At 36.8% G+C, this 27626-nt stretch overlaps 2 protein-coding genes across 3 annotated transcripts; one reads left to right on the top strand and one right to left on the bottom strand.

Annotated features, from left to right (window-relative positions):
* Positions 1 to 648: 648 nt before the first annotated feature.
* Positions 649 to 1826, top strand: LOC148880345 (uncharacterized). The gene has a single exon (XM_088966936.1). The coding sequence runs from the start codon at positions 800 to 802 to the stop codon at positions 1679 to 1681; it is 882 nt and encodes a 293-aa protein (XP_088823062.1). The 5' UTR covers positions 649 to 799; the 3' UTR covers positions 1682 to 1826.
* Positions 1827 to 7409: 5583 nt separating this feature from the next.
* On the bottom strand, positions 7410 to 25627 carry LOC148880344 (adenine phosphoribosyltransferase 3-like). Of its 2 annotated transcripts, none has more exons than XM_088962215.1 (6): positions 25044 to 25627; positions 24700 to 24810; positions 22290 to 22382; positions 17608 to 17715; positions 13858 to 13916; positions 7410 to 7816 (listed from the first exon to the last, which is right to left on the bottom strand). In XM_088962215.1, exons 1-6 carry the CDS (start codon positions 25123 to 25125, stop codon positions 7763 to 7765), a joined length of 507 nt encoding a protein of 168 aa, XP_088818341.1. In that variant the 5' UTR covers positions 25126 to 25627; the 3' UTR covers positions 7410 to 7762. The 2 variants fall into 2 exon arrangements, with proteins under 2 accessions (XP_088818341.1, XP_088818340.1); XM_088962214.1 differs by having other exon boundaries at positions 17608 to 17757; positions 25044 to 25559.
* Positions 25628 to 27626: the final 1999 nt, after the last annotated feature.

Below are 27626 nucleotides of genomic sequence, written 5' to 3'. Positions count from 1 at the left end.
CATCAGATGGGGACCAGTCATCCGAATGCTCCCCACCTTACAGATCTACTAATTCAAAAACAGCCAATTTGGATGGGAGAGAACGATGGAGCCTCCTCGCTCATCATGATAGTATTCTTAACTATTTAGTATTACAGAAACTTTTTTTTTTTTTGCTCTAATTAGCACCTTACCTTGTGCCACTGCCCAATATAATCAAGCAATTAATATTACTAAGTAACTATAATTAAAGCATATGTAATAACTATATATATCTTTTGGTGGGTGAGTTCATGTTGATCAAGGATGGACTGAAAACGCTTTCACCACATCCAACGGTCAGAATTTGGCACATCTACGCCAACTAAATTTGCGGTTTCTTTTTTTTCGATGAACCTATCAAGTGGGTGATTACAAATGCTTAGAAGAACATTCATGCATGCTATCAAAGTCTTCTCACTTATTTATTAGTTATCAATGGATTTTGTCTTCTGTTAAAATGAGCTTGTTGTTTTTCCAGTATGGATGCTTCTCTAGTTCTCTCTCTCTCTCTCTCTGATGACTGACGAGAAGGGGGCCAGAATCTACGTGGCTTATTTTATACCAATAAGGGCAATTTGGTCATTCCAAACTATTAAGTAGAGAAGTCTGGTCCAACTCCAACATGCTTATTTGCTTGTACCATGGGGCATCTCGTCTATTCTCTCTTCCTTTCAACTTTCACCACCCATGTATGTAAATGATTGAAAAACTTGCCTAAATACCGCCTGAGAAAGTTTCTTCAGGTGAATACAGACACAGACTCTACTCGTCGTCGTTAATGGCGACTGGTTGGGTCAAATCATTGCAATGCAAATCAAAAGCTTTCGAAGATGTCTACCACCCAAACCCCAAAAACCTTAACCACCTTCTCCCTGGTTCCAGTTGCAGAAAGAGCGTCCAAAACCTCAAAGACGTAGTCGAAACCACCAAGAAGAAGCACAGAAAAACAAATCCACCGTCGCCTGTACAACCCAGTTCGAAACAAACGCGACCAGCAAAAAATGACAACGGTTCGTACACAACGAACCGAGTCCGACGCTCTACCTCATCCCGATATGCACGAACGCCGGACCCTTTCTTTCCTTCCCTGACAGAGCTGACCGAAGAACACCCATCCCGCAACATTGTAGAGATAATCTTCCACACGAGTTGGTCACCTAAGGCATTTTCGGGTCGAATCGAGATGATCTTCAAGGTTCAAAACCTGCCCAAGACTCTTTCAAGGTTTGAAGATTACAGAGAGGTTGTGAAAGCTCGTGCTAGTTCCCGTAGCGCGGGCAGCAACAGCAGCGGCAATAGCATGGAGGAGGATGTGAGATGCATCGCAGACGGTAACGAAATGATGAGATTTTACTGCTTGGGCCCTACCTCCGGTGGACTCTATGACGACAGTGGTATGTGCCTGTTTTCGGGGAAAGAAACGGCAATTTGTACGTTTTCCGGCAGCGGTGGGGCGCACGAGTGCGCCGGTGGAGGGAAGGGCAGGAGAGCTATGTTGGTATGCCGAGTCATTGCGGGTAGAGTATGCAAGCGACTTGGACTTGAGTCGTTGTTGGAAGGCCGAGTTGGATTTGACTCGGTAAGTGGGGAAAATGGTGAGCTGCTCGTATTTGATTCCAGGGCGGTATTGCCTTGTTTTCTGATCATCTATAAACTTTAAAAGACAAAAAAAAAATACAAGAAAAATGTTCTTGCATTTCTTAACTCTTTCTCTTCTCTCTCTCTCTTTGTTTTAATTGTTGGATTGTAAGAAGAAGATTGAGTTGATAAATGCTTCAACATTCAACATTTGGTACTTCACTATTTTACTCTCTCTCTCTCTCTCTCTCTCTCTCTCTCTCTCTCTGTATATCTGGACATCTGGTTTTCCGTTTTGTTTGTTATCTTTGGCCTTTGAATAATGTCTTAAAGCCTGTGGTTTATCAAAGCCAGAACCATGAATACATGATATCCATGTATATCTCTATCCAAAGCGGATTTCCTGCCCTCTGGGGCCACTACTCTCTGTCTCCTTCAACTTCAAATTACATATTTTTAGTTCCTCTTTTATTTTAAGTTTGGTGAGAAGTAAGGTAAATGGTTATATTTTTTTATTTATCAGTAAGTAAATGGCTGAATTTGTTGCCATCTCTTCTTTATATTTTCCTTGAACTCAGTTTACGGTTTACCCCGGCTAGCAATAAAGTAAGAAGAGTCGTTAAACAAAAAGGGAAGTGGGAAAGACGTTGTTACCATATACGGTTCCTATTTGCTTTTGAAAAGTGAAACATGTTTGGAGCATTTGGGAGGAGAAAACGAAGTGACAAATTAGTCGTTATTTTTAGAGGTCCCACACCACAATCTGTGTTTTCTCTTGGGAAAAAGCGCCATACAGATACAGGTCATGACTTGAATTCCCCTTGTTGGGAGAAAGAATGGTCAATGGTCATTATAATTGCAGTGGACACACACAATTTGGGAAAACAGAATTGGGTGGCTTTGGTGCGTCACCTACTATTGTTACAACTTGGTGCCTTACTTGATAATGAGTTTTATCCCACCCAACATGGGTTTCATATTTTTGGTCAGATGGTTGATGATTCTTTTGGTCTATCCAAAGCCAAGAATCCATGTTATATGTTTAATTTGTGGATGACTCAGTGGCTGATATGATCTGTTGGCACCCCTGCTAGTAAGTTCAGGATTAAACCAGTATATGACCTGGGCCTCTCGTTTTAGGTGATCAGAAGAATTTAATGATTGCATTAGATGGTCATGAAAAATTGAATTTTTGCTTAAGGCTGTGTTTGTTTTCGATGTAGTAAAATTTTATATTGATATAAATTGATTTAAATATTTATATTGATAATCATTATCATACTTTTCAAAGTTGCAACGGTTCACTCAATTAAACCGACCATTATTAAACACCACCGATCTATTTTTACATTGATAAATATTTACACAGAAATCACACAACCTGATTTTTCAATACAGTTCGATCGTTCCCATCTACTTAATAATGAGGTTATTATGTAAAAGTTGAATCTTTGCAAGATTACAATGATGCCCCTCATGTTCAATCCCATCCTTCGGGTATTTTTGAATTTTTGTATGTAAAAAAAAAAAAAAGAAATCGTCAATAGGGTAGATCGGTTAGTTACAAAGGTTCTTTTTAATGGTTAACAACTTATATATGACATATATCTATTATGGACACAAACGTTGACTCGACGGAAGGTACTAGGCATGTTATAAGTCGAATTCAGATGTCGTTTGGAGGTTTTCTATATCTGCAGGCTGCAGCCTAGAGCCCAGAGGTGTAGTAGTAACGTTGCCCGAATTAGTTCTCAAGCGACTCTTTTTATTTTTTAATACCACACCTAAGCAGCTTCAGCTTGCCAGTCACGCAGGCAGCTAAGCCCAACTAGTTGGGCAACAACGTTAATGCTAATTGCTGTGTACGTAGCTCAACTACAGTGATAAGAAAAAGGCTTGTAGCTAGTCGACGAAAAGGAGAAAATTAAATAACATGGCAAGTGCATGATTGCCATTTCACAATAAGCCCTCAATGCATTTGACATATGTACCAATTAACCATTTTGGGTACGGGATGTATTGATCCTTTCATGAAATGATATATTTTAGGATAAATTTCTTAAATCGCCCCTTAGGTTTAGGAAATTGACTACTTAAGAAAGATTTGATCAATTATTAAAAACCGTGAAAATACTTTAAGACATTTTATAAGGGATATAGTTAATCAATTTTTTAAACCTTAAGGATAGTTTAAAAAATTTGACCTATGTTTTATTAATATGGTCTTCTAGACTTCTATCACAATAGTCTTATTTGATGAATAGTGAAAGAATGAAAGATATCAATGGTCTCTCATTGCAGCAACCAACTGTCTCCTAAATCCTCACCACGATTCGATTCGATTAGTTCATATTCATCATGGTGTTGGTGGGAGGCCGCCTTTCAACTTTCAAGTCCATCCACATTCCATTGCATTGCAGCAAGTTATATTGACCAGTGCTGCCCAACAGCCCGCCCACTCACTGGTGGGAACTTTGGTTGATATCAGAAGCGCCGTTCCCTTCTTATTACCAAACCTTTCCTATTCTGACACCTAAGATTTTGAGAGTGGGAGAAGCTGTAGCGTATAGGCCCCGTACCCTGTACAACAGTACAAGGAAGTGGGGGGAGTGAAGAAAATTAAAGAAAGCGATCGATGATCGATCTGATCAAAAACCAATTAATAATCAAGTGCAAAGGTGATAGCAGCAACGGGTGTTTCAACTTTAAAAAAAAAAAAAAAACGGGTGTTTCAACTTTATACTTTTCTACTTTCGGCTTTCAACTAGTGTCATCAATTCGGATTTCGGAGTTCACATCTCCGCCCCACAACGTCACATCCCCGCCGTGTATTTGTGGGGCGGTGATGTGAGGAGGGTATACCGTATGCCATGATTCACGCAAGGACTAAAGACTAGTTTGGGTGTATTCAAAATTCAAATTAAAGATCAACTTTGTACAAATAATTGTACTTGTAATTTGTATCATCATGAACCCTCTGGGACACCAATCCGGTATGTAATCTTTGGCATGAAGATGCATAGGACTTTTTCATACATTTTGACTTTCTTACGATAACAAACAAGTCAAAGACAAAATATATTCTACATTGTCCACGTTGGAGTTTTCCATCAGTCCCCTGGATATTGCACAAAGCCATCCATCCATCCATCTATAACTGCATTGAAGAAAAGTAAATGAAGAGCAGCAGAGCTTTTATCAATTACTAGAGAAAAAAATGGGGAGACACTGATAATTAGACTAGACTCCAGGAGGAAGGAGAAGGCCCCCAAAAGGGGCTCGCTCCATCGTTTTACTGTGGCTACTCCTACTTGTTGTTTTATCACACAAACTTCAATAATGCCATTATTCCAAGTCTCCAATCAGTAGGGATGACAATTTTCTTCATTTCCGGTTTTTTCGACATGATATGGAGATTGTTTTGGTAGAGTGGAATGAGTACGGAGATTATTAAGAATCCCCGATTGGGGTCGAGGTCAGGGATGGGAATGAGGTCCCTGCCCTGCCTCAACCTCAATTATATGTATATATATTATTATATATATAAAACATATTTAAAGTATTATTTATGTTTTAGAATTTTTATTTATTTAAAAAAAATACTATTATCTAAAAAACCATTAGGGATTTGGGTCCCCACAGGGAATCCATCCCCGTTGGAAATCGGAGATGGAGGACAACTTTTATTTCCGGCGGGGATTAGGGATGGGGAATATGATTCCCTCCCTGTTGCCATTCCCACCAACGAGAACCATTTTATATTGTTTCCAGATCAATCTATTTTTGCCGTCCACCACCCAAAAAGGGAAGAGAGAATTTATATTTACAGAAAAAAGAAAACAAGGAAGAATAAAAGCAGAAACCATTCATGGTTTGGTCAAAGCCCGAGTCTTGTATACTGTCACTCGAGCCAAGATAAATCCTGGTAGATCCAAGGTCAGATCAGAGACCAATTTGAAGTTCAAACTTTAAAGGTATTCTCCAAATTGTCTCCATGCCTTTGTGTATAAAAAGGAATCAAGAAGACACGGATGATGTTAGTGAGATGCTCAGAAGGCTTGGGCATGACAATGATTTTGTATGGCATGAGAGAGAGAGAGAAGAGAGTCCACAGTGATGATGAGATAGTTACCTTCAGTCCAAGGAATGAGAATAGTGAGTCCAATTTCAATACCTTATTGTAGCTAGAGATGGGAAAGAGAACTTGTTTTCAAGATTTGAGAAAAGGAATGACTACAATATAGTATCTCTTAATTTATGGGGAAAGGAAAGCTTACCTTTCTGCTTAATTTTCATAATTATTTTCACTGGGGAAGATGAGAGGTGTGATCTGGAGAATTTCCTTGTTCTCAGAAGAAACTAAGAAGGCGTTATTTATTTATATCGGTAGTTTTTATTGATCATCAAACCAGAGAAAAAAAAAAAAACAGCTGTATTCTTCATGGCATACTTTTATTTTTGAAATTTACTTGCATATATTTTATAAAGTAGGCAATTTGAACGATTTGAAAAAGAATCGGCACCTCTATTGCATCTCAGACTTAGAGGCTGCCTTTGGGATTTTTTTTTTTTTTTTTCACTTAGGAACCCATGAAATATTGGTCCTCACCTTGTGGACACTGATCTAAGTGTAGGGATATTATTATATTTTCCTTTTCTGAGTAAACCGCCACATTTAAACTTTTCTTTTTAATTTAATAAGGTGGCCTGCTTTAAAGACCAAGCTATTATTTGACTCTATTTAACCAGAGAATATTTGACCAATTTTCCTTGTGCTAATGGAAATTTTCTTACTAAATGTTCCGCCAAGTTTTTCCCTTTAAATGAATGGATGAGCATTATTTTCTTCCTATTTTTCTCCTAAAATTCACGCCGTCTTTAGTGCATTCTGCTCTTGGTTGCATGTAGAACTAATAGGCTATTTAGCACGAAGAAACTCAAATCGTTTTCATAAAAAGACAACATCCCACTGGGACTCTCTCTCCTCGGCGGCAATGCATCGGATTTGACGAGGACTCATGTCGTGCTTGGAGTTGGGACACCAAGATATCGCTTTCAAAAGGATCTTGAAGCTCTGCCACCATGATGACACTCAGACCAGGTTTCTCGATGTAGTTAAAGCAATTCTGATCAGCACTCATTCGAGATGTTCCAACTCCTCTTGGGCGCTGGGCCTCCATTTGGTCTTTTGTCCATATCATGATGATTGCCCATGACAGGACTGACTCTAACCCAGCCTGCAGCCTCAAACTCAATGATCTTCAGACTGTCAAAGCTCGTGAAAACTTTGTTAAATTCGACCAGAGAGCCATTTATGTGGAACCCACCAAGTGCTGCTGGCTCAGTCATCAGTCATCACCTAGGATTCTAGAGTCTTATCGATCGAATAACCTGGTTAAGATTTACGTCACTCCATAACTTTTTTGTAAGGTTTTGAGTTGGGCCCACCTGACCAACCGTTAGATACAACAAGAAAGCAACACCTGGTCCCCTCACAGTAGTGGGAAGTGGGAAGTGGGAACTCTGAATTCAGACCCGCCATACAAATCCAACGATTTCGTTACTCCACACAGGAAGCCAGCAGAGCAGTTATTTTATGATTTTATCAAATTATAAATGGATATTCTCATCGATTTGCTCGACACCAATTGCCACTGCATGCTCCCACCATAACGAAACAGTAAGGAGAACATGAAAATGCATAAACAGGTCAAGAGCCCAACCACAGGCGAAAATTCATATGATGATGGAGCTTGCTTGGCATTGGCAACAACCAACTAGTAAGGTAAGGTAATGAGACAAGTACAACCTTGAGTCAAACCCACAGCAAAGCTGATTGCGCAATTGATACTGCACTACCCATAGTGAATTGTGAATAATCAATAAGCTTCCAGCCTGTTACAGTTTACTGCCAAGAATTCCAGGAAAACGAGAGCCCTTTAGATGAAACGAGAATGCTCTATTTGCCCACCGTTTCTCAATAATGAAAATTGAAAAAGACGATAAAAGGATCCAAAAGGAGAAAGGGGAGCTACATGAAAAATCACAATCAAAACTACAGCCAGTAATGGATTCCATACAACGGAACCACCAAGAATACCACTCTAATGTACACATCACCAACACCGCAGCTGCAACGGAGAAGCAAATGATATTGCCTCCATTAGTGGGATTCCACTAGTATGTATAATGGCTTACCGTTCAAGCGCTCACGACCCTGCACAACATAAAACCCAACACTCATGATTAGAAGCATTTATGCTTTTACCAGATAACATGCAAACATATCAAGAGATAATAGTGGTAGACCCATCACCCATCTTATGATGGTCAACTAGGGGATGTTTTTGCAAAATTAACCTTGGCTATGTTTCCTGAGATCAGTGACAAACACTTCAGAGTAACAGTTGTTTTAGCAATTGTCAACCAAAACATTAATAATTCAGGGGAAAAAAACAAAATTCAATCGGCATAAATTTCTAAATGAAGCCATGGCATTTCTGGGTACAATTATCCCAAGACGCCATGATTCATCACCTTTAGTTGAACTTGGAACCACCAAAATGCATGGTGCACTGACAATAAATTTAGTTTCAAATGAACAATTAATCGCATCATTTATCAACAAATAACAAGAATTATCAGATTCAGATATTTGCAGCATGCTGGATCAACAGAGAGATTTCTCTGTCACGAGTTGCAGATCATAACGAGGACCCACCATTAACTGTGGACAAACTAAATTGGACCAAAAGAACCAGTCATACTAACAGCAGACCTCCCTTGTGAAAGGAATGCTTTTTTTTTTTTTGATAAACGAAAGGAATATTAGTTTGAAGCAAGAAAGTTTATCTTCGGACAGAGGGCCACTGGGCCAGCATTTTTTTTGCACAGAAAACGTGCAACCCAACACAGATCTGGATGATTGAGACCCAACACAGATCGATTACAACCATTGAACACCAAAGGTAAAGCAATCCAAAAAATAGAGTTTCTGTTCACCCCTTGCCTAGATAGACCATCTGCCAATGAGTTTGCACTTCTTTTTACCCATTCATTTAATTTCAATGTCCTTAGCAACTTAAATTTCCTCTTTTCGTTGTTGCCAGGGCCTAGAGTTATGCTCTTTTAGCCAGTTCACCACAACTTTAGAATCTCCTTCTAATTTTGCGATCTCCTTCCAGTTTCTTAGCAACTCATCAACTGGTAATTCTGCAAACAGGGCCAAAATTTTCAACCAATGTATCACCCTAATATGGATGACTTCCAAAATTACTTCTAAGCTTCTCTCCTTTTCTGAAAAAATCTGTGAATTTCTCTCCTCCCAAACAGTCCAACAAACTGCAGCCCTAATACATCTCCACATAATCTTAGTCCTTTTTATTGGCCCCTCCAAAATTACTTCCAAGCTCCTCTCCTTTTCTGAAAAAAAACCGTGAATATTTCCCAAACAGTCCAACAAACTGCAGCCCTAATACATCTCCACATAATCTTAGTCCTTTTTATTGGCCCCTCCAAAATTACTTCCAAGCTCCTATCATTTTCTGAAAAAAACCATGAATATTTCCCAAACAGTCCAACAAACTGCAGCCCTAATACATCTCCACATGATCTTAGTCCTTTTTATTGGCGCCTCCAAAATTACTTCCAAGCTCCTATCCTTTTCTGAAAAAAACCGTGAATATTTCCCAAACAGTCCAACAAACTGCAGCCCTAATACATCTCCACATAATCTTTAGCCCTTTTTATTGGCCAGTTGGGCCAATGTTTTAAAAGCAAAAGGCGCAAGGGCCATTTTGCACCTGAGGCTTTTTGAGGCAAGATGCACAATTTAAAAAAAAAAAAACTAAAAAATCAAAAAAATGTCAAAAAATTCAAAATAAATGCCAAAAAAATTCAAAAAATGCAAAAAAAAAAATCAAAAAATTATAAAACATAATATTAATAAAAATATAAACTTATGTTTTAAAAAACCTATTATTTAAAATTAAAATACATAAACATAATATGTAAAGCATATTCAAATGAGAATTTTAAAATGAAATCAAACATATAAAACATTTTCAAGCATATAAAACCCACAATATCTTTTCTTCTCAATTACATTACTTCAAGTAGCTAATGTGACATATTACATTTCTAATTCTACGAGCTACCTTTGGGCCATGCCCCTCGAGGCAAGCCCAATCGAAGCTTCGAGAACCCCCTATTTCGTAATGTTGTCCATTCATTCATCCTAATAAAATATCTTCTTAAAAGCAATTAAAACTATAAAATCATTATTTTTTGTGTGAAAACTAAGAATTTAAGACCCTAACATGGACTTGTTTGCGTTGGCCTCGAGGGGCGTGGCATGGGGGTCCGGGGCCCAGCCGCTAGACTCAAAAAAGGAAAAAGGCATCAAATTTTCAAAAGGTGCACGAGTGTGCCTAGGACCTGGGCGAGGTGCCTACCCTAAAATGTGCCCTTTAAATCACTAAGTTGGGCATGGAAGTGAATAAGATTTGCACATTCAAGGGGGAGGGGGGTCCACCTACACCCAAGCAAAGAAGTAAACCATTCCCAAATGACTTTAATAAACTGATAGGAAATTAGTAAATGATATCCGGATTCACCATCAACTTTACAAAGGGCACATTAGGGGAGACAAACAACTATTGGGTCTTTTTCTTTGAAGTAAATTTCCTAAATTAACTCTTTCCAAAAAGGCTTCCTAACAGAAACTCCCAACCTTTGGAGGTAATAGGATGACATCACACCTCTTTAACAAGGAAGGACAATCCAATAGAAGAAGGTTGTATTAGGGCTTTAAAGAAAAAAGCACAAGTGAAAGACTCGAGAGAGTGAGTGTCCAAATTCTATTATCTACCTTTGTTGGCTCTAGGAAGACCCCTTCAAGAATGGATAACAAGGATAAAATACAGTCTATCTCTGTGTCCTTGATTTCTCTTCTCAAACCCAAGTTCCATCCGAACCCAGAAGCTGAGTTAGAAGGTACAAGGAAGGAAGAAACCAGTTCATTTTTAAGTAAGGAGAGAGCAAAAAGACTCGGGAATTGGTCTTTTAAAGAATTCCCAACCCAAACATGTTCCCAAAAATTAATGAGGTTGTCTGAGCGCAAGTCATACTTGATCCATGGAGAGAATAAGGGCAAAATAGCTTGAATAGCTTTCTAGGGAGATGCTCTTGCGAAAAGCTTTGGGTGAAGATAATGGGTATTAGTCATGGGGTTGCAAACAATGGATGGGAATATCCACATCCATTTCCCTAGTAGTGCCAAGTTCTTATTCCTTATGTTCCCAATACCCAAACCTCCTTCCCTCTTGCTACTAGACACCATCTCCCACCTAACTCTGTGGTCCTTCTTCTCCTCCCCTGACTCCCAGAGAAAGTCTCTCATTAGTTTTTCCAATATGCTAGCCACCCTAACCGGAATCTTAAAGACTTACAAAAAGTAGACATGAAGGCTCGCTAATGTAGACCTGATTAAAGTGATTCTGCCCCCAAGACAAATAATTCTTCTTCCAAGTTGCAAGTCTCTTTTCAAACCTCTCCACAACTGAAACCCAAAACTCACATTTCTGAGGATTATCTTCCAATGGCAAACCAAGTTAGTTTAAGGGCCAATTAGATATTGCACACTCAGACACCTCTCCCTCCCCCATATTAACTCCAACTATACAACTCTTTTCAAAATTCAGTTTTAAGTTTGACATTTGCTCAAAGAGTTGTATAGTGAGCTTCAGGTTTCTGATCCTATTGAGATCCCCTCCTTCACAAGTGTCATTTGCAAATTGCAAGTGTGTTAGTGGTACATTCTCCCTTCCAACTCTCCAACCTCTTATTAAATCCCTAGAATCTGCTCTAGAAATTAATCTCCCCAAAACTTCTGCAACCAAAGTAAATAAGAAAGGGGAAATGGGATCTCCTTGTCTAATCCCTCTCTAAGTTGGAAAAAAGTCTACCACTGTCCCGTTCACCAATATGGAGTAATGGTAGTTCCTAATGCAACCCATCACCCACTTGCACTAATTATCTCCAAACCCAAAGTTGATCATCACCTCCAGTAGGAAAAACCAATAAACCAAGTCATAAGCTTTTTCCAAATCCAATTTGCAAACCACCCCTTTTTTCTTGGATCTCTTGAAATCCTCCTAACTCTCAATTGCTATAAGTATATGATCTATTATCTACCTCCCCCTTCACAAAAGCTCCTTGATTGTTTGCTATGATTATTAGGAGCACCTTCCTAATTCTAATGGACAGCACCTTGGTGATGATCTTATAAATGTTGTTAACTAGGCTGATCGGCCTACAGTCCTTTAGGTGATTGGCATTTCTTTTCTTGGGAACCAAGGCAATGAATGTAGAATTTATCCAAGGGTTAACCACTCCTCTAGAATGGAATTCATAAAAAACCAACCTTAGGTCCTCTTTTAATATCTCCCAACAATCTTTGATAAAAGACCATCGTAAAACCATATGGGCCTGGTGCCTTTGATCTAAGTCGAATTTCCTTTCCAACCATTCCCTATATCCTCTAGTTGCAATGTTGGCCATTCCAACCCCTCAAGGGGTCTTCTAAAATTAGACCTAAAATGATCCACAGAGGCCCCTGCAATTTCTCTTTGATTGGAAATTGTTGCCCCTTCAATCTCCAAACTTGATATATAATTCCTTCTCCTTCTTCCACTTGCCACAGTAAATAAAAACTTGGTATTCCTACCCCCCTCTTTCAGCCACTTACACCTTGACTTTTGTCTCCAACTTATTTCCTCCTAAAGAAGATAGTCCTCTAACTGTTTTCCCAATTTCCATCTTTGCGCCTTATCCTGTTCTGTAAGACAACCCCTCCCTTGCTATTCAAGACCTCAATTTGTGCAGTCACAATTTGCTTCCTTTCCTCCAATCTCCCAAACTCTAAGATATTCCAATCCTTGATTCTAAGTTTCAGATATTGGAGCTTTTTGTGAAACCGCATTCCACTCCATTCCACTATTGGATTGCTCTCTAACCACCATTCTTTGACTTTCTTAATGAATCCTGGGTGTCCTAACCACATGTTTTCAAATCTAAAAGAAGCGGAACCTGCATTTCTCACCTCCTCCTTACAAATTATAATAGGCCAATGGTTGGATATCAACCTTGGAAGTGCTATAGAGTTCAAATTCCCTCAATGCTCTTCCTAGTCATTTGAAAATAAGAATTTGTCCAACTTGGAGCAAATCGGATTCACTTGGAGATTGGACCAAGTAAAACAAGTATGTGACAAATGGGATCTCTTTAAGTTCGTAAGCATCCACAAAGTGATTAAATTTCCTCATACTCGTGGTCGACCTCTGCCTAGGACTAGACCCATCATAGAGATTAACTAGAACAACAATGAACTTAAAAAATAATCATAAAATTATAATTATCTGAATGTTCAAGAAAACTTTCAGTGGAACACAGAAATTCTCTGATCATGCTGATATTTGGCATATCCCCCCCCCTTTTCCAATATGCAAAGTTAGAGCAGCTAGTCCATGATTGGTTCTCTGGCCAAGGGACATCATCATCTAATCCTTGTTCCAACTATATAGAGTTGGCTACATGAATCTTGTTTCACCATTCCATTCTGTTTAATGCCATGTCCACTGGTAAAATTTTTTTTTTATAAGCATATCCATTGTCAACTTGTAACATGCTGCTTCTTCTTACATGTGTTGTAGGTAGTTGTCCATGCACTTGGCCAAACCATGGTTTTGAAAACCAGACCGGTGACCTAGGAACAGGTAAGGCAACTGGTTCCGTTTCACCAGAAAACTATTCCTGGGCCAAAAGTCGTTGACTTGGTTAGCAACCTGCTGACCCAGGCAGTCAAACCATTGATCCATTGTCCCAGACAACGGTTTTTGGCCATTTTTTATTTTAATTATTTATTTTTTAAATCAGAACGGGCCATCCATTCAGACTGGATGGTCGGACCAATTTGACCTGGGAACTGGTGGCCAAAACGGTTCCATGTCCGGTCTAGTTTTTAAAACCTTGGGCCAAACCATCTTAGTCTACTATCTCTCATTTTATTTTTGACCCTAACCTTTCTAGTTTTTCCTCTCGTCTATGCATATGCATTTCTGCCACACTAAAAGTAAGAATGCATTGTACTAGGTATCTTTATAATATCCTCAAGAATGCAAATGTATGAATAGATCCTATATATAGAATGCAATGAATATGAATGCAATGAGAAAAAGAAAAAGTACATGATGTAATGACCTTAAGATCTGGTAATTCAATTACACATGCACATTCAACCACTTCAGCCCCAACACGTTCTGCAAAACAGTAAATTTCAACAAAGTATTAGCTTCCAGTTATAGCACAATAGAATAGATAAATCAATCACAGAAAAGAGGCAGAACATAAAGGCAATAGCAGGGAGAGTATGCTTGACCAAATTGATGATTCAGCAAAACATTTTTTTATTTTTGATAATTAGGTTCAGGCAAACAATTGTAAAAAGTAAACAAATGAGAAAAAATCTCAAAAATCAAAATTATGAAAAAAATTACACAATGAATACAAAGAAGATCATAATCCAAGTAAAACATAGGCTGTCTAAGAACATAATATTTGCAAAATTCAATAGAAACTTTGCAGGGTTTGGAATTCTTTCAGGAATGCTACAGCAGCAGCACCACCACCACAACCACCACCACCATTTGTAGTTTGCACTTCTAGTTGTGAGGACGAGGTAGAAAAAGACTTGTCACAATATGTGCATCTCTTGGATCATATGGATTTAGGCATTGTACATGATGGGATGACTAGAGTAAATGGCTAGGTAGGAACTTCAGTTAGCTTAGATTATATATACATTGGGGATTCCATATGGGGATATTATTGTCGTTCAACAGGAGTATCCCTCAAAAATAATCTAATACAAAGTACAGTATCCTCCAATCACTACACACTTAGTGCAAATGTCTTTGCGGATACTCCAGCAAAACAAGGGGTGGGAAGGGAACAAAAGTTCTGGGCTATGTTGTAATTTGTGTTCTTGTTTTTTTCTTGGGGAGAGTTAAGAGATTTTTTCTCCCCACTGTTTCTTTGTAATTTGACCTTGTTCCATTAATGAAAGTTCTGTTGTTGATAAAAAAATCACTACGCACTTAATAATCACCATCCATTATAGAAGTTTGGAACCTAGAAATCAAAGAAAAAAAGAAATTGGAGTAATGAATTAAGCTTTTCAAAGTTCCAAATATCGGTACAATACGCCCTCTATTGAGTATATTGTACTGTTATCTTTTGGTCTCTGATACTAAACACAGGGAATCAGGAGGACATCTGACCACTTTTAAAGGTTAATACCCCTCCTAGAGATGTCCTGATTCAATACTTGGACCCACATTAATTTTTTATCCAGGTATATTTTTCATTTCAAAACACCCAATATGCAATTTTTGCATATCAAATGCATTGATACTGTTATAGAACAAAAAACCTACCATGAACCGTTCAACCTAAAAGTTTAAGCTGTTAGATGAAGTCCCTGAATTGGTTTTTATTCTCTAACACACCCCCTCATGTGAAAGTCTATTGGGCTTCAAGTGATGACAAGCACAAACCCACCCATACCTTGTCCTAAAATTTAATAAATTATAACGGAGCTGCAAAGATCGAACAATATATCACTTTGTCAAACAAGCTCTATACCATGTCAAGGAATCATTCAACCTACAAGCTTAAGTTATTAGGCATTTAGGTGAGGTCCCTGAATAGGTTTTTTTATTCTCTAACATATACTTTGAACCATGCTTCTTCCGTAGTACTAATCTAACAATACATTGTTATGTTTGACCAATATGAACTTAGATTTCAAGCTCAATTTCATATTTCACCAATTATATCAAATAAAATATTAAAGTTAAGTTTTTTTATCAATATATTAATAATTAGTTTGAACTACTCATTATTGAAAGTGTAAAGAATAGTTTTTTTATAAGTGCAAAGAACAGTTATAATTATGCAGCAAGGAATACTAGTACACAATTCATGCAACTCTTGGATTTCTTTGCCCCACAGATAACATGGGCCCCATAAAAAGATGTAGTTCAGCCTTCTAAAGCAATAATAGAGGACACAGCTGTGAAGGCATCACCTAGGCGACTAGGCGCCCTTGGTTGGGCGCCTTGCCCAAACGCCGTGACTTATAGCAACTAGGCGCCCTTCTAGGCTACTAGGTGCCCGCTTAGGCTACTAAGCACCCGCCTAGGTCACAAAAATGACTAGGCATAGTGACTTGTATAATATCATTTATATTGCTGTATCTTATTAATATGTATGTTATACTTTGTTTTAATGTTTTGCTATTGAAATTTAAAAGATCAAAAAGGGTTTTGAGGAGAGAAAAAGAAAGAAAGAAAATAAAGAATAGAAGCATAAAGAGGTTTTTTTCGCTGTTCTCTATATAATTAAATAAAACAGAAATTCCATCATTGTTTTTTCTTCTATTATACTTTCCATTTTGAATATTTATCATATGAAGTTGATAACTTTCTGTAGATACTAATTATTATGACATTACTCTATTAAATACTTATTATAGCAGTATTATTTTTTAAAATAATGAAATTAATATATGTAAAAGATTTTGATCTTTTAGTTGTGATGATTTGCCACAATTTTAGAGGAAATTTAATGTTCTTAATAAAGAGAATTGCTAGTTTTTCAATTAACATACATGCTGATTGGTATATAAAACTAGGGAATTAGCAAAAAGTTGGTTCTTTATATTATAAAATTCTTATCGCCTAGGCAACTAAGCTACTAGGTGCCCCAGTATTGCCCAGAATCGCCTATAGAGCTGTAAATCAGGTTGTGCCGCCCAGGGCCCAGCATGACAGCACACGGGCCGTGCCAGGCATGACACAGAGGTAATGGGTCATGCCAGGCTTGGGTTTTCATGCCAACGGGCTGGCATGACAACGCAGGCAGTGCTGGCACGGGCCCATGGCATAGCACAGCACAGCCTGCTGAACAGCCCAACCCAGCTCATATATATATAAGTTCTTTTATTTTGCATATAAAAGCAGAAACAAATTCATTTTTTAATTTCAAAATTTTATCTTTTTTGCTAATTTATTTTAAAATTTTCATTTTTTTAAAATATACCTCTCATGGCTTGGCCTGGCCCAAGGCTCAGCCTGTGGAACTGTGCCATGGGCCATGTCTAAATTCACCTAGACACTTTGAAAACTATGATAGAGGATAACAATTTCTGGAGATATTACAGTATCCCAAAAGTTATTAAATTTATAAAAGGAAGATTGAATGGCTCTGGATGCTGAAAGCTTCTAAATTGGTGGTCTCTAGATGTATGTTTTAAAACCATATGTTAGGTTTTTTTCTGATTGGTTTTCAAATGTTATTTTCTTTAGGGAGTTTTATATTTTTTAGGTCTATAGTTAGTAGTAAAACAATTTTTTTTGAGTCAACTAGTAATTTGTTGAATTTCTATTTTCTGGGTTTCTATTCTTATGAGTTTAAGGGATTCTAACTAGGATTTAGGAGTCAGGTGCAGTTTTAGTAATTGCCAAATTTCTATTTTAGTCAAAGCTTTTTTTCATATTTTAGTTAAAGCTTTGAGGTCTATATAAACATGTAGATCTTTACAGAAAAAAAAAAGAACAAGTTATTTTTTATTCTGTATACCTGCTCCTTTTTTCTCCTCTTGGAATCAATGTTGGAGAAACATATGATTTCCTTTCTCTTTGTTATTTTCTGGTAGTCCATTGTTACTAGAAGAAAAATAGCAACTACTATTTGGATTTTCCCCATATACAGAGCATACTTTGCTGGATGTTGAAGCAAGGCTATCCAACAACCTTGCCTTTTATCAACTGGCCCTAGATAAGTTTGCTTTATCAACAAAAATATGTATACGAGCTTAATAGTAACACCACAAAATTCCGCATTCCTTTCAAAAAAAAGCTGCTGACTATTTTATTGATAACAGCTTACCAAGTAACTTTATTGCCGCACAAAGTGTACCTCCAGTTGCTATCAAATCATCAACTACCAAAGCACAGTCACCAGATTCAACTGCTCCAATGTGCATTTCAAGACAATCTGTTCCATATTCCAAGACATACTCTTCCGAAATAACCTCACCTACACATATACACAACTTGTGGATTCAACGAGAGCATAAGCAACTACACATTGCAATAATTCTGAAAGAATGGAACCAAGTCGAGGCAAACTTTTTCCAACTTGTATCAAGTTGTAGATTTTATCAAGTTATCGGTGTATAACTGGGTTTTTGTGTAACAAATATAAAAAAATTTCAGTTATGTCTTGTACAGGGCCATTATGGGGGTTGTAGTCTCAATCAAGAAACATTCTCCTCTCCTCAGACTATACACAAACAAATTAGGAAATGACTACCAATAAATCAACTGAGTGCCAGAATATCAATCTGAAACCTTAAGGAGTTTCTTCATCACTGCCAGTGATATCAGTAATACCAGGCACCCACCTTTGAATCCAAAGAAATCTACTTCATATATGGAGATTTTTCATACAAGTTTCTTACTTATCAAATGAATGTGAATATTTTCTGGGTTTTATTCTGCAAAATTAGTAGAAATTAGAAAATCAGTTAAAATGTTACTTGACCATAGATTCCTCTCCAGACTAACTTTACAAGAAATTGTGCATTTGATCCATGATATATTTTCTGTTCAAAGGAATCTGGTCTGGCTCAAATTATTGGAACATTATTGGTTTTGGGGAAAAAATTTCCTCTTCATATTTTACCACCCACCTTATTTTTCCTTTTTATCAGTCTTGGAAATGGTCGGCTGCCTGCTGCTATTACTGACAGCAAAGAGATTTGATTGGGAGAAGGCATCTGAGTCTAACCTTCATTATCACAAGGTTCAATTCTTTTCCAAGATTCATCTGCATGGGATAGATCAATTTTCTGGCTGATTTGTTGTCCAGGTGCAGTGAAAGTGTGTTCTTTTCCTCAAGACCATCTTTCATGGTCTGGACTGCATCCATCCATATGTACCTCACCTCACAAGAGATAAATTAACCAAGCAATGCATGGATATTCCATCAACATGCATATTTTGTACTTGTTAGATGGAGACAGCTAACAATATGTTTTTCAACTGTCCCTTTGCTCAGAAGTCAGACCTTTTTGCATATATTTGTAAACTTACAAGCTACAACTGGAGCTGTCCCAAATAGATGGTTGAAATGTTGACTGGGTAGAATTATCAAAAAAAAATGTTGACTGGGTAAAAAGTGAAGGGTTTATCCAAGAGAGGCAGGCTTTCTGGTACTACCATCATTAGTAAAAATTTGGACAATATTGAGGGAGAAAAACACAAGAACATTTATAGGAAAATCATCCACCAAGTTGAAGATTTAAGGGCTAATTGGTAATTAATTTGTTGGTTGTTGAAAAATCTTTTAGAGACATTCCTGACCAAGCATATTGATCAGGACTCAGGCGATACTTTGAGAGAAGATGACTGAAGAGCCATGGCAATTTCCATTTTCTTTTTGAGAGGTTTTTTCTCTTTGTATAGCTTCTGACTGTACATTAGATACACTTCGTAGTTTTCCTTTATAGCTCCTTTCCTCCTATTTCAAACAGTTAACAATAGAAAAAAAAAAAAAAAAAGAAAGAAAGAAAAGGAAATAAAACAGAAAGAACCTAGCAATAAAGTAAATTCAATGTCTAGAATCCAGAAAAGGTATGCAATCACAAGAGAAGCAAACTGTGATGTTTGTATTGATTTACATAGTTTTTCCTCATTGTTTGCAGATGTACTATTTATTGTTTCAAGGTTAGGTGTGTGACCTTTCAACCAAAAAATGGCATATTAAAAATGAATTTCCAGTTTTGCTCTACAGCAATTTTTGGTAATTGAGGAATAGCAGGCATCAGTTATTTGGTGCTACTACAACCAATGTCATCACAACCAGAAAAGGAAAGAAAAGGAGTGGATTAATTCAACATTCTAACAAAGAAAAAGTCGGCCTTGAGCAGAGTCTAATAAGGATACCATAAGATATATGTTAGGAACAAAAAGTAATAATGCATATAAACAGAATATACTTAGAGGTTATCCTCTACATGGTTGTCTAAATAAACAACATCAACAAAGAGTATAGCAAACCAGATGTTTTAGTCAAAGATAGATATATGAACAGTGTTGCATGGATCATGGATGCAAACATGGGAATCAGAGTCCAATAAATGTCCATTGAGTCTGAGTGTCTGACTCGGCAACAAGAAAGAATAGACTCGTGGATATGTCTGAAAAGTATATACAATTAGAATAGTTGATATGTTTTGAATTCTGATGAGAGTAGAATTTATCGCATTTTTATCCGCAAATATTTTGTCTTTCATACCTAATTAGTACTTAATTGGACTCATATCTCTTGTATTTCGGTTCAGGTCATGAAAGAAGGCATAAGGAACAAAGAAAGGCATATCGGATGATTTTTCACAGTTTTGGCACCGTTCAGTAATCTGGGCCTAACTCGCGTATCCGAACTCCGATTGGGCTGATTGAGAAATCAGTCAAGAGAGGAGAAAATAAATCAAGAAACAGAGGAAAGGTGATCAAGAATTCAAGAAACTTCAAGAAGAAGGTGGTGGCAAGAAGAGGAAATCTCAGCACCATGGGCGAATTCAAGAGTTCTTTCTTTCCCTTTGTTTGCTTTAATTCTCTATCATGAACTGATTTGTTTCTTGCTAGGGCTGTGGAAAGCCTAACCATGTTAATGAATATATTTTTATCTTTATGATTTATCAAAGATTGTGATTTCCATATAGTCTATGAATTATTGTGCTTAATGAAATTAAGAGCTTGGCCACCTCTTAATTGATTTGTATTATGTGAATGAATCGAGAGAGGAATTCACATTATCGACTGAATAATTCATAGTGTGAATTGAATGGTATATAGAGATATATATACATGATTCATCTGAATTTAATGGTTTTTCTTGGACTTAATGCATTTCCATCTTGAGAGCTCTACTTGAGAGATCGAAGGGTTACCTGATGGACGTAGTTTTAGTATATCTTGAGAGAGAATATTAAATAAAATTGGGAAGACCTCAGCTTATGGGAATGACAAATAATCTTGGTTAATCAAACCCATCAATATTCATTACATTGGTTAGGTGGACCTAAAAGTCCCAGCGATTTCATCCATTGCATATTCGGTTAGTGATCACCCTTGCTGTATTTTCTTTTTCTAGTTTTAATTTTCAGTAGTTCTTGCTCAATACTGAATTTCGATTGTCCAAATAATTAGGGAAGACTGTGGTTCTAATACTTATTTTGTTAAATCCCCGTGGGAACGATATTTTATACTACTTGATAACTAGTGCACTTGCTAGGGTTATAAATTTATAGCTATCAAATTCTAACATTATATACCTACAAAACTAAGGTCTAAAATGTTGTCTTTCATATTGTGTAGCATTTAATATGAAAAATGGCATTCATCTTATACATTAATCATTCATTTATGTCAATAAGCAAATATATAAAAAGAAAATATTACATATAAGTTGCCCCCAAGAATCCTGAGTATTGGAACCTGTCGCACGTCCAGTAGGCACATCATCCATTTAGGAAAATGAAAATCCATGCAACACTGGTTATAAGCAAGGTTCAAAATATCACAATGTGTCGGTGCATATCAACCAATATGTATTGGTTTTTTAACCCGCCAATACTCCAAATACAAAAGGTATGTATGTTTCATTATGTGTATGGTAACTGTCATATTACGCTTATTTTCAAATGGTCAAAAAATAATAAATATAGGGGTGAGTATCAATGCCTAAAAACGTGTATTTTTTTGTATCGTGCATCTTGATATTTTGGACCTTGGTTATAAACCATCCATGGCTATTAAATGATATTAGTATGTAACCCCTTAATTTACAAAACAAATGAATTTAAAAAAAAAAAAAGGACACTCAGAACAAAAATAAATGACAAACAGTATGAAATAAAGAAAAACAAATCCTCACAACACTACCATCAGAAAGCTATACAAAAGAAAGAAATATTATGAATGGAATACGTGAAATTTATCTTTCCTTGTGCAAAGCAGTTCCCTTGGAACAGAAATCTACAAAAAGAAGCTTGGATAGAGGTGTATCTCCATCTCTTTGCTAAATAGCTTAAGTTTGCCCAACAACTCTTTGCAATACATCTCAACAGTCCACATATTAAAACCTTTAACACTTCATTCAAAAAGCAACATCTAACACAATGAAGGTGCATAGCTGATGAAGGGAATAGCACAATAGGTGGGTTGATGAAGTGAAGTCACATAGATGCATGAACTGAACCAATCAAGATTCAAGATAGATACTGGAGTGGAACCTCCACATAGCATCTGCAATGAAGCATGTAGTACCTATCTGGGCATATTTCCAAGTTCATCAAACCATTTCACAACTAAACCCCTCCACTTAACTAGACAAGGGTGCCCTGACTTAAAGAAGAACCCCATATGGCTTAGAAAGATCAACTTTATCTTTGAAAAATATAGCCTTGTAATGGTAGGATAACAAAATTGCACAGGCAAATGCATGCATGCAATAGACACACAGATATAAACAAATTAGAATTGCAAATGAAGAATGAAGCCTACCAGGTAACTTTCTTGGTTTTCTCAAGGGAACAAACTTTGCCCCAATTGCCAATGCTATGGGAGGACCAAATATAAACCCCCGAGCTTCAATCCCTGGAAAAACAAAAGACTTGTAACTTAAGAATATGAAACTCTTCACAAAGTCAGAAATCAACTTTAAACATATAATATTGATAATGATCCAGGAAAAATGAAAACACACTCCATAATACAACAACACAACTAATGTCAAGTAGGCAACAGACCAGCACAAGAGAAATGCATAAAGCATATAGATTAGACATTTGACCGTTTTATGAATCCATTAAGCATTAAAGAGATTAAAAACTCAAAAATTAATTAACAAACCAAAATAGTGAGGGTAGTGGGAAAATACCCTTATTCAATGTTTGTCCCAACCATCTGTGGTCTTGGGAGTAGTGGGAAAAAGAAAAGAGAAATTGTTTGACATCACTTTTAATCAATAATAGGGTCAAAAAACGAAAGTGGTGATTAGATGGACAAGGAGATCAGCAAATGGATTAACTGATACTTTGGCAAAGCAAGGAACCTGCAGGGACAATTTGTTTTCGGCTGTTTTGTAGTCTTGAAATAAATCTCTTGGGGTCAACACCCTTGTTTGGGTGGTGACAGTGTACTCCTTTAAATGTTTCATTAATGAATGTTACCGTTTCCAACAAAAAAAATGAAAGTAGTGAATGGTAAAACAACAAGCAGCTTCATGCTTGGTGGCACTGCAGAACTACAGTGAGAAGACCAACAATAATATTAGAAAACAACAAGCAAATTGTAAGAAAAACTTAAGATCAGCATACGCTTCAGAAAAAAAAAATGCAACAATGAAACACTATCTCCTTTTCTTTCCCAAATAAATAAAAGTGATTTACATAATTATGTTTTTCATAAATAAAAGAAAGATGTAAAAACAGCACTCTTGCCCATCAAACTAGAAAATGCTAATGCAATCAAGGCTGACATTGCAACCATTCATGAATGTCACAACAAAATACAAAAACTCCAAATAACTAGCCAACTAGATGCATACCCCAATGAACCAGATATCTTATTCCGTACATACAAAAGATTTGCCAAAATCATGTTGATTTTTTTATTGGTACAAAATCATAATGCTTCCACTCTGTGAGAAACAATCTCAGGACAAAGTGTAACTTCATTGATAGAGATTTCCAGTTGATGAAAATTTTCAGAGTAGAAAAAAAAAAAAGGAAACTCCATCATAAAGGACCTATAACAGGGTAAAGATTATCACCAACATACAACATTTTTTTTCTTATAATGTAGCTTTATAGTTTTATTCTTGCATGGGCGCACCAATTACTGCACTTTAGTCTTCATCAATTCCATTTGCCCAAACATTCCTAGACATGTGATATCTCCTTCAGTATTTCAGTTATTAATGAATTTAATGCTTAACATTTTTAGTCATTATTAAAGCAAAACCGTGGTCTTCTCTATCTTTTTTTCACTGCAGAACCATGTTCTTCACTATCAATTGAGCAAACAATTTTACCATCATCACCCAAACGGGCAAAGGCATTTTAATAATTGTAAAAAGTTGCAAAAGCACTCTTCCATCAAGTAGCCATGCATTGTGATTAAAAGTTCTTCAGAGTTTGTTTATTCTATAACATCTAATGTTCAGTAGGTTGATCCAATCAAGTCTATCACATAATTGATTATAGAAAGCACCCTATTGTATTCAATTACAGTATAGATCTTTGAAACCTTGAATGATAAATTGATGATATTAGAAACAAATCTTCACTGCAAGCAGCAGTAGAATCAAAATAGCGATCTAAAAGAAAGGACAACAAAGAAATAAAAGAAATGAATCTGTGAACCAAGTCATCCAACGGTGCACAGTGACAAATCCAAACTGAGTGGAGACAAAAATAATAAAAAAAAAAATCACTAGGAAATTTACATCTAGTGGGTCCACTAAATTTGTGGTGGACATCCACCACCGACCATCAAACATGGAAACAATATAGGAAAACAGTTCCAGAGAGTATTATGAGGCATCAGAAATACTCGATAACACTCCCCACTAACAGAACTGATAGTCAAACACGACCACTCAATGCTATACTCACTGCCCAAAAGTTATAAAAAAGAAACCACAAAAAGCACTCTAAAAGACAAGCAGAAACTTCTGCAATCGCGGTGATTAAAAAAGAAAGCATTTTCTGATTCTCGACATACTTCCTCCGATACACGGACCCACCAACCTTTGAAAACATTAATCAAAGAAAAAAAAAAAAAAAGGAACAACTTTTAAGCGTTAAAGAAAAACCACCAAGCATTTACTGATCAAATCCAACTACCCAATGTATATAATTATACACTTAAATAATTCAGAGAGAAGGGAAAAACAAAACGATCTTTTTACCTGCTACTACCGAAATATTTTTCCCTTTGTATCGCTCAACGAACAAATCGACCGTGTCTTTGAACGCCTTAGGATCAAGTAGCAAAGTCGTAATGTCTTGAAACATAATCCCTGCCATTTACTGCCATTAATGAACAAGAAATAGAACACATGAAATAGCTGGTAAGAGAAAGACAAAGTCTTCGTTCCACCATTCACTCTGAATAAAAGAAACAAGCAAGAAAGTAATAAGAAGGAAGAAGGCGAAGAACAAAATCGAAACGAAGAGAAATCTGATGAAGTCTCCGATTGAAATTCATGGATGATCATCAGAAGGAAAACGAAATGAAAAAAGTGTGGGAAACCTGGTTTGGGGAAATTGGGAACGACTCGAATTCTAGTTTTGATGTTACTAATACGAGGATCTTCGTCCTTGCAAGCCGACATTGTAGATGCAACAGAGAAAAGCAGCAAGAGCTTCTTCCTTCTCTCTCACACACTCTCTCTTGTGTCTCAGTTAAAAAGATACCGAGCAACAGAATATCTCCGAGACCAAAGCAAGAGAGAGAGAGAGAGAGATTAGAACAAAAAACGTAGGAAGGAGGAGAAGCAGAGAGAAAGTAAGGGGTATTTATAAGAAGTGTTTGGTAAGGGCTCGCTGCACGAGAGAGAGAGAAAGAGAGAAGAAAGATGTAGAGAGACAGAAAGACAGAAAAAAATCGTCTCGAGAAGTAGAGGATCCAAAGAGACGAATTCACAGAGGTGCTCTGCTCTGCTCTTCTCTCTTTCTCTCTCTCTCTGTCTCACTCTCTCTCTCTCTCTCCTCTGTAAAAATGGTGTTTTGTTTGTGGTGCTGTATTTGTTTTGAGAGAGAGAGAGAGAGAGAGAGAGAGAGAGAAGGGTTGGGCCGTTACAAATGCAGTGTAACAAGTGGTGGACAATAAGACTCAGCACCATCGGATCTCTAAATCCAAGGGCCTATAATAAACTCCATAAATAAAATAAGGACATGGGCGGGGCCAGGGTGGTTTTGATTTGGTGTACAATCCAATGTGGATTTTATTCTTTAAGAAGACCCAACAAGAACCAAGGCCCAGCCAAGAGATTATCTCAATTCTCAACTCAAAGCATATTTATTTATTAAATAATTAATTTTAATTATGGGATTTTTAATGTTTTTATTTTTGAGGTATTATGGAGTTTTAAATTTAATTAATCTTACCTTTTAATCATCCTCCAATCTCCATACTTGTTTGTTTGTTCGTTTGTCGTCTTCTCGTATTACCCAACCTTTGGAGTTTACGGTTTTGGCGCGCTACATGACTGAGTACTCACATTCACCGGCCCAAGCCCAAACATGCACTATCAAGTATCAACTGGTTGGTGGCTCCTGGCTCGGTTCGTAGGATCGCAGCTTAGGGGGGCCACGACCACGATAGCGGGGGTCATGAACTCATCATGATCAAGGGTTTATCAATTAATTATCTATCACTAGCAGTATCACCACAGAAAATTTGAGAAGTCATATTAGTATTCTTGGGGAGACTTCTTTTACCTCGTAGCAATGGAGCAGCCACGAGTCATAAACATGCCAGTCTGCTCGTGCCATGCAATACTACTTGATGATAGCGCTCTCGTTCCAGCCAATGAGTGAGAGTGAGATAATTAAAAGCCTTGTAGGTTTTTTTTTTTTTCTTGTTTTTGAAACTTTGGAATAAAGACAAATATTTTTTTAAGTCTGCTCGTGCCATGTCAGAGTAACTGAACTTATCAATGAAAGCCCACACTGAAAGTGTGAATGAGAAATTGGTGGATATTGATTAATTTACAGCATACTCTGTAGTAAGGACCAATTTATTCCATATCGCAATCTATATCGATTGACAAACACTCATAGTGATGTTCTATAGGTGACGTGTGGATTAGTCCACACCATAGTTTTTTATTCCATGCATCTCATATATAGTTTATGAAATAATTTGTACAGTCGTTTATTTTTTATAATTTATACGATAAACAAATTGAGAAAAAAGATGTTTTGGCAATTGAATATTAACTAAAAAATATTAATTTCAACAAATGGTAATAAAATAATTTTAAAATTTATTATTTTATTGATAAAAATAGAAAAATAATATTTAAACAAATAAAATAACAAATTATTGCAAGATAAGCATAACATCAAATTATTTATGAAAATTAATAATCCATTGGTTCTTGTACTAGTTGTGGAGAATGCCCAAAGAAGAGCTTTGGTGGAGGAAACTTCTTTATGTGGCGGAGTACGACGGCAGAGGAGAGCTTCGACGATGGAGAATGCTAGGTAATGTTCAACAATAAAATAAAATGCTGTAGGGGTTTGGGAGGATGCAATCCTCGAGATAAACACACTTCCAAACATTGCCTAAATCATTAGAAATATAAATCAATTTAAGTCCAAAAAAAATGGGGATCCAACAAAAAAATCAAAGAGATATATCTTTTTTCATGTCTCTTAGATCTTCATCTTAATAGCAAGAAGGCTATTAAAAGAAATTTATTTAAAAAGTAATAACTGCAAAATGTTGGAGCTCAAAAACCATTTGAAGACACTATGAGGTAGGGGTGTCAATTGGATCAAATTTGATTCAATCCAATCTGATCCAATATGGATTCATTGTAGATGGACCAGGTTCAATCTAGTCCGATGAATACTCTGGACCATTTTGGATCAATACAATTCAATGTCTGGACCATTCAATCTGTTGAAATTTGTTTTAATTTAGATTGGTTCCAATCCAAACCTGGGCCATTGACACCTGTATTCTTATCTTCTTTTGATGGACTAGATATTGGTTGAATCCAAGTAATCCAATATAAGACCAGGTCCAATCCAATCTAATAACTACTTTGGACCAATTAAGTCTGCACCGGTCAAATTCAATATATCTGGTCCATCCAATCTATCC

The sequence above is a fragment of the Nelumbo lutea genome, chromosome 1 (genome assembly GCF_056320005.1).
Source record: "Nelumbo lutea isolate HS-2025 chromosome 1, American lotus-T2T, whole genome shotgun sequence".
NCBI classification, from domain to species: Eukaryota; Viridiplantae; Streptophyta; class Magnoliopsida; order Proteales; family Nelumbonaceae; genus Nelumbo; species Nelumbo lutea.
Note: the sequence above shows the minus strand (reverse complement) of the source record. Positions and strands in the feature narration are given on the sequence as shown.

What these genes read in the sequence shown, in the direction of transcription:
- LOC148880344 (XM_088962214.1), bottom strand. Translation starts at nt 25,125, where the DNA reads ATGTCGGCTTGCAAGGACGAAGATCCTCGTATTAGTAACATCAAAACT. An exon ending in TCCCAATTTCCCCAAACCAG is followed by an intron (nt 24,811 to 25,043) that starts GTTTCCCACACT and finishes AGTAAATGGCAG; the next exon opens with GGATTATGTTTCAAGACATT. An exon ending in AAAACCAAGAAAGTTACCTG is followed by an intron (nt 17,758 to 22,289) that starts GTAGGCTTCATT and finishes GTATATGTGTAG; the next exon opens with GTGAGGTTATTTCGGAAGAG.
- LOC148880345 (XM_088966936.1), top strand. Translation starts at nt 800, where the DNA reads ATGGCGACTGGTTGGGTCAAATCATTGCAATGCAAATCAAAAGCTTTC.